The sequence below is a fragment of the Glycine soja genome, chromosome 11 (genome assembly GCF_004193775.1).
Source record: "Glycine soja cultivar W05 chromosome 11, ASM419377v2, whole genome shotgun sequence".
Taxonomy (NCBI): domain Eukaryota; kingdom Viridiplantae; phylum Streptophyta; class Magnoliopsida; order Fabales; family Fabaceae; genus Glycine; species Glycine soja.
In genome coordinates, this window is record NC_041012.1 from 733,741 (window position 1) to 741,911 (window position 8,171).

Below are 8,171 nucleotides of genomic sequence, written 5' to 3' on the forward strand. Positions count from 1 at the left end.
TCCAAAAAGTGCATACATTAGAGGCATACCTTCAAGAGAGCAATAAGATCAAGTTTTGGGAATATTAATATTCCGTACCTTTGTCTGGATAGAGCCATATGTGTATGATGGATGCTTTTGATGCACCTCAAGGAGGAACAACTTGAATTTGCAAGTTGCAAGGAAAATAATCCTGAGATTTTTTTTCCATGTCTGCATTTCCTGTTTAGGACATGTCTTATTCCTTTTAGTTGATTTTCTCTTTGCTAGAATTAAGGTTGTATATAGGCTGATTTAATAGTGTGCATCATTCATGTATCTCCAACACACTAATTAATTAATAATCATTTGTATTTCTAATGGACGATGTTATATTTTTTTTTCTACATTGCTTTTAAAATCTTTTTAATTATATAAGATATCCAGAAAAGTTTGTGTTGGCCTGAAAAATAAATAAACGATTATGTTGCTACACATATTAAGAAAAAATGCACATATTTATAAAAGGAAAATTATCAAATGAAATTTTATTAAAGTTCAAGGTAAGTATAATTAATTTTGTTAAAATTAATTTTAAATTATTGAATATAATTAAATATATATTTAAATTAATCTCAATTATAAATTTTAGTTATCATATTTACAATTGATTTTAACAAGAGTAGCGAAATATCTTTTAATATATTATTTTTAAGGCATGTTTTATTATTAATTAATATTTATAAAAATAATAAATGATAAGTGTTATCGAAGAAAAAAATGTTTTCATTTTGAATTTGGATTTATATATAAATAAATCTCAAGTAATTTAAGAAAAATAACTAATTTTTAATTAAAATTAATATAATTAAATATTATAAATGAGCATAAAACTGTTTTCTTTTTCCTTACATTTAAATCCAGAGTAATACTCGTTAAGGTTTGGTAGGATTGGAAATTTGAAGGGGCTTAGTGGTGTACAAACTAAAAAGTTTTTGGTCGCGACTAATTCTCCATCTGTCTTTGCTCTGTCTGTCTAATTCAAATTGCGTGTGACTGTGTCGTGTATGCGCAAGCTTATAAGGTTACAGTTGGAAAGCAAGTTCAACACTTTTAAGTTTTCCTTTCCATCAGATTCATTTTCAAACGCTTCTCTTCTCTTCTCATGGCTTTCTGCTAACATCACCAAACACAGATCTGAAACAAACAAAAGAGGTAAGCTTCATCTTTCATCTTCTGCTTTGCGCCACCACCCTTTTCTACTCCAAAGCTTCAACTTTACTTGACCACTTTTCCTTTATATGTGATGATCTGAGGTTAAAAGGGTATGAAAGCTGTGAAAAATGAGAATTGGGCATTTTTTTTTTTTGTGATTTTTAAGATTTTTGATGGTTTGTGGGTTCATTAAAGCAGGGAAGTCAAAGGGGTTTACCAACTTCAGCTGACTTGTTAATGTCGTCGTTCTTGCTGGTTAGGGGCATCAGTGTCAAAGGGGTTGTTAGTTTTGTTGCTGCTGAGATTTTGTGAGAGTGAAAAAAAAGAGAAAATATTTTTGGGATCTTCTTCTACTTCTAGTGGGGGTTTATGGAATAAAATGTTCATGGGTTGAGTGTCTGCATCTCTGTGCAGATTCCACTGAATCTCTGGTCCGTTGTCTTTTCAACTTCTTTTCTTTGGGGTGGCAACCACGCCCCATGAAATTATCTATGCATTTTTCGGGATTTTTTTTTTCTGATGTTTGTGTGGACCTGTTGAAATTATGTATACATTCTTCAAGGTTTTACTGAGATCCAGCCAGTGCTTTAGTGTTGAATAATGTGTCTTCATATGGATTAAGATTCATCTTTGATATTTGGTTTCAGTCTTTAACTTTTATGTTATAGATTTGTTTCTAGTGGATTGAATTAACTATAGTTTTTGATGATTTACTAAATTTCTGAGTTTCAGGATATTATAATCAGCCTTAGTCGTCAAATATGGCATCAAAGTTGTTTAGAGCAAGCCGATCATCTATATCATCGTCATCTGATGCACCTGATGACCAGAAGCCACCTTTACCTCCAAGTGTACAATTTGGCCGGAGGACTTCCTCGGGTCGCTATGTCAGTTACTCCAGAGATGATCTTGATAGTGAGCTAGGGAGTACCGACTTCATGAATTACACAGTGCATATACCACCTACCCCTGATAACCAACCTATGGATCCATCAATCTCACAGAAAGTTGAGGAACAATATGTGTCAAATTCACTTTTCACAGGTGGATTCAACAGCGTTACTCGAGCCCATCTAATGGATAAGGTGATAGAATCTGAAGCAAATCATCCGCAGATGGCTGGTGCAAAAGGATCTTCATGTGCAATTCCTGGTTGTGATTCTAAGGTGATGAGCGATGAACGTGGTGCTGATATTCTTCCATGTGAGTGTGATTTCAAGATATGCAGAGATTGTTATATAGATGCTGTAAAAACAGGAGGTGGGATATGCCCAGGATGCAAGGAGCCATACAAGAACACAGAGCTAGATGAAGTGGCTGTAGATAATGGACGTCCCCTTCCACTTCCTCCACCAAGTGGAATGTCTAAAATGGAGAGGAGATTGTCCATGATGAAATCAACAAAGTCGGCACTAATGAGGAGCCAAACTGGAGATTTTGATCATAATAGGTGGCTCTTTGAAACAAAGGGCACCTATGGCTATGGCAATGCTATATGGCCAAAGGAAGGTGGTTTTGGAAATGAAAAAGAGGATGATGTTGTTCAGCCAACTGAATTGATGAGCAGACCCTGGAGACCACTTACTCGGAAACTGAAGATACCTGCTGCCGTTTTGAGCCCATATCGGTATAAAGCTTTAGTCTTAAATACTTTATTTTTTCTTTTCTAAAATATCATTTTTTTTTTGCTTCTTTTCTAATTATACCAACTTAAACAATTCAGTTCCCCATTATTCTGAATGGCTATTTGGCATTAGCATGTATACCCATGTTCATGCACAAAATAGATAATAGTTTACATTAATATGTTTGAGATTTAAATTTTGATAGATTAATAAATTTTGTTTACATGAGTATGGCAATTTAGCAATATTGACTTGGTCCTATTCCTTTCTTCAAGCATTCCAACACCAACTTAGAATACAAGTGAGGCTTGTGAATTATTTACTTGCCCAATCCTTTTTTCTTTGTACTGTGTATGTGTTTTAAGTCTTTGCGGTTAGACTTTTAAAACTCATTTTCTCTTCATATTTTTTAGTTTTTGCGTGTTTTTTTATTCTAAAATTGTATCATGTGTACTAGTCCTGAACTTAAAAATTAATGTGCACCACATCAATAATCTAAATCATCTGACAATTTCCTTCTTCTTTTTGTGTCTGTTTGTACAGTCTTATCATTTTTATTCGTTTGGTTGTCTTGGCACTGTTCTTGGCATGGAGGATCAAACACCAAAATTCTGATGCAGTCTGGCTCTGGGGCATGTCTGTTGTTTGTGAGATATGGTTTGCTTTTTCCTGGCTGCTGGATCAACTGCCCAAACTATGCCCAGTGAATCGTTCCACAGACCTTAATGTTCTAAAGGAGAAATTTGAAACACCAAACCCTAACAATCCTACTGGAAAATCTGATCTTCCAGGCATAGATATCTTTGTTTCTACTGCTGATCCTGAGAAAGAACCTCCTCTTGTCACTGCAAACACCATCTTGTCTATTTTAGCTGCTGATTACCCAGTTGAGAAGCTTTCTTGTTATGTTTCTGATGATGGAGGTGCACTTCTAACTTTTGAGGCAATGGCCGAAGCTGCCAGCTTTGCTAACATGTGGGTTCCCTTCTGTCGTAAACATGATATAGAGCCCAGGAATCCTGAATCATACTTCAACTTAAAAAGAGACCCTTACAAAAACAAAGTGAAGCCTGATTTTGTCAAGGATCGTAGACGGGTAAAGCGTGAGTATGATGAATTCAAGGTTAGGATCAATAGTCTGCCTGAATCTATCCGCCGCCGGTCAGATGCCTATCATGCAAGAGAGGAAATCAAGGCCATGAAAGTTCAGAGACAAAACAGGGAAGATGATCCTTTAGAAACTGTGAAGATTCCAAAAGCAACATGGATGGCTGATGGAACTCATTGGCCAGGAACTTGGTTGAGTCCTACATCTGAGCATTCCAAGGGTGACCATGCTGGTATAATTCAGGTACTTAAGAGGTCCTTATACAGTTTTATTCAAGTATCATATTAGTCTTACTGAGATGAGTAAGATAAATAATTTGTTTTTTCATGAATGATGCAGGTGATGTTGAAACCTCCCAGCGATGAACCTCTTTTAGGAAGTGCTGATGATACAAGGCTCATTGACCTGACTGATGTTGATATCCGTCTTCCCCTTCTTGTTTATGTTTCTCGAGAGAAGCGTCCAGGCTATGATCACAACAAAAAAGCCGGGGCCATGAATGCCTTGGTTCGAGCCTCAGCTATAATGTCTAATGGTCCTTTTATACTCAATCTTGACTGTGACCACTATATCTACAACTCAAAGGCAATGAGGGAAGGCATGTGCTTTATGATGGATCGTGGAGGTGACCGCCTTTGTTATGTCCAGTTCCCCCAGAGGTTTGAAGGAATTGATCCCTCTGATAGATATGCTAACCATAATACTGTCTTCTTTGATGTCAATATGCGAGCCCTTGATGGACTCCAAGGACCAGTCTATGTGGGAACTGGATGCCTTTTCAGACGGGTTGCACTTTATGGTTTTGACCCACCGCGTTCTAAAGAGCACCACACAGGTTGCTGTAATTGTTGCTTTGGTCGTCAAAAGAAGCATGCATCACTGGCAAGCACCCCAGAAGAGAACCGTGCACTGAGGATGGGTGATTCTGATGATGAGGAAATGAATCTATCATTGTTCCCTAAGAAGTTTGGAAACTCTACTTTCCTCATTGACTCAATTCCAGTGGCAGAGTTTCAAGGTCGACCACTAGCCGATCACCCTGCTGTGAAAAATGGACGTCCACCTGGTGCTCTCACCATAGCCCGCGATCTTCTTGATGCATCAACTGTTGCGGAAGCCATCAGTGTCATCTCCTGTTGGTATGAGGACAAGACTGAGTGGGGAAATCGCGTTGGATGGATCTATGGATCTGTGACAGAGGATGTGGTCACTGGGTATAGGATGCACAATAGGGGATGGAAATCAATTTACTGCGTGACCAAGCGTGATGCCTTCCGTGGAACTGCTCCCATCAATCTCACTGACAGGCTGCATCAGGTCCTTAGATGGGCTACTGGCTCGGTTGAAATATTCTTCTCTCGAAACAATGCACTCCTGGCTAGCCCAAGAATGAAAATTCTTCAAAGAATTGCATACCTAAATGTTGGAATCTACCCCTTCACATCCATATTCCTAATTGTCTACTGCTTCCTTCCTGCACTATCACTATTCTCCGGCCAGTTCATTGTCCAAACCCTCAATGTCACTTTTCTTTCTTACCTCTTGGGCATCACTGTGACTCTGTGCATGCTTGCAGTGCTTGAAATTAAGTGGTCTGGCATTGAGCTGGAAGAGTGGTGGAGAAATGAGCAGTTCTGGCTGATTGGAGGGACCAGTGCCCATCTAGCTGCTGTGCTTCAAGGTTTGCTCAAAGTTGTAGCAGGGATTGAAATCTCATTCACCTTGACTTCAAAATCAGGTGGTGATGATGTAGATGATGAGTTTGCTGATCTCTATATTGTGAAATGGACATCCCTTATGATTCCACCTATCACAATTATGATGGTCAACTTAATAGCAATAGCAGTTGGAGTAAGCAGAACCATATACAGTGTCATACCACAGTGGAGCCGTCTACTAGGTGGTGTTTTCTTCAGTTTTTGGGTCTTGGCTCATCTCTATCCCTTTGCAAAAGGTTTGATGGGAAGAAGAGGGAGGACACCTACCATAGTTTTTGTGTGGTCAGGCCTCATAGCAATCACAATTTCTCTCCTCTGGGTGGCTATCAACCCCCCTGCTGGTACTGACCAAATTGGGGGTTCATTCCAGTTCCCTTGACAGGTCATTCTTTTTTGTCAGATGAATGAATCTGTCAGCTATTTTTTTATTTAAAATTAGTTTCTTTTTTCTCTTGATTCTACATATTGGTGGTTCTACTAATGAATGGACTTAAATTATGTTGTCTATTGTGCTTATGAATTTTGTTTAGTACTTAATTCCAGAAATGTGATCATATTTAGCATTCTGCTGATTAAGGGTTTCCTGTCACTGACTTTTTTTAATCTGTTCTTACATAATTATCAGCGTTTGCTCCCATTTTTGACAATTATTTCTGAAAGCAGTGTTCTTGCATTCCAATGCTCTCATTACGTTAATTCTTTCTTTTCATTGATGGTGACAACTTCCATCACTTGAAATTCTAGTATGCTTGTTAATGTAGGGCAGCAGCCTGCAGGATGCATTTTGCTTTGATTGTTATTTATAATTATTGACTAGCTACATATCGTTGAAGGTGAAAAAATAATTATAACAATGAAGTAATATTAGAAAGTGGTAGTGTTGAGTGTGAGGATGGTCCCAATGTGTGAGAGGAGGGACCAAGGAAATATTAGTAGGGTGCTGTATCGCTGGTTGGTGAGAGAGAAAAAGACCGAGGATAAGACATTGACATTACTCACTAATTTCATGTTTGTTACACTGATTCCTTTATCTACAAGGTTCGAGCATGATACATTGCTTAAAAGATCAAATCTAGATCACTTGTTGGTTATATTGATTTTTCTTTTATATTCTTATATAATTAACTTAGTTAAGTCATGATTTAATTATAGCTATTAAAGTGTATACTATGTTGGTTTATTTTGTTAGTTGTTAAATAAATAAATAAAATTAAAAGTATAAAATGAATTTTTAAAAAAAATGTCGAATTGAATAAAAATAAACTTTAGTTTGTTTCAGATTTAATATTATATTCAATCAAATTAAAATGAATCACATGTTATTTTTATGTATAGTTGGAGTATTTTTTTATTAAAAAATTAAACCAAATTACATCACAATAATCCCTACTCTCGAGTCAAATGCTCCGCAACCACCAAACCAAACCATGATTCTTTGTCGTGATCTATCAATTCATACATCCATCGTTGACCATGCATTGCAATTGAAGTATTGCAATCGGTTGTTATGGTGTCGAATTTTATTTATTTATTTTTAACGTAATTGTCATGCAAATTAATAATCACATATATTTTAGTAGACACAGACTTCCTGCAGTCGATATTGAAGTTTAAATCTGTAAAATTAGGTAAAGTAACCTACCGAATCAGTAAGAAATATACACAAGGTAACCAACCACTTAAAAAAAAAAAAAATTTGCCCAGACGAACTTCAAATCCCAACCCACCATTCGCTGCGGAACATCAAGTATCATATTATATTCTTAACAAATCATATTTCTAGGAAATATTATAGGTTATGTTCCAATTTTTTTAATGGTTGAAAAGTTTTAGTTATTTCATAAATAAATTTTTTCACTGGCTTATTGTGTTTGATATTTTATTTCAATTAGTTTTAACTTTTTTATTTTTAATTATTAACTGAAAAACTTGTTCAATCTTATTAGTAGTGTTTAATAAATAAGATTTTTAATAATTTATAATATTTTTAAAATCGTACTTCAAATAATATTTTTAAAATATTAAACTCTAGTTACTTATTTATTTCTCTTTGTTTTTAAAATATTTATTAAATTTGTTTTTTTTTACTATATACTTTTTTTTTATTTCCCTTATTCCATCGATAAGGTAAGTTTTTTTTTTCTCTCCAGAAGACTAGGTTTCTTATTATTATCCTTTTATTTCATAAGATATTGATAATAATAGATTCTAAGTTTATTTTTTTATTATTTTAAATATTTTTATATTATATTACTTATTTTAACCATTATATTATTTATAATATTTATTTATGCGGAGGCCATCTAAGTTCCCATGACCAAATCTTTCAGCCCCTGTAAACATCTTTTCGTTATTTCAACATTATACTTCAAGATATTAATAACGATAGATTTAGATTTTTCTTAATGATTTTTCTGAATAGTTTATATTACACTATTTATGTTAACCATTGCACTATTTATATTGTTTTTATAACATTTCCAACATTATATTTCAAAATATTTTAATCATTACACTAATTAACATAATGAAAATATAATATCTACT

The 8,171-nt window shown here is 35.1% G+C and overlaps 1 protein-coding gene across 1 annotated transcript; it reads left to right on the forward strand.

The window, feature by feature from the left end:
• Positions 1–914: 914 nt before the first annotated feature.
• Positions 915–6,227, forward strand: LOC114373485 (cellulose synthase-like protein D2). The gene is made up of 4 exons (XM_028330949.1): positions 915–1,173; positions 1,906–2,800; positions 3,342–4,149; positions 4,246–6,227. The coding sequence occupies exons 2-4, from the start codon at positions 1,935–1,937 to the stop codon at positions 6,001–6,003; spliced, it is 3,432 nt and encodes a 1,143-aa protein (XP_028186750.1). The 5' UTR covers positions 915–1,173; positions 1,906–1,934; the 3' UTR covers positions 6,004–6,227.
• The last annotated feature ends 1,944 nt before the right edge of the window (positions 6,228–8,171 follow it).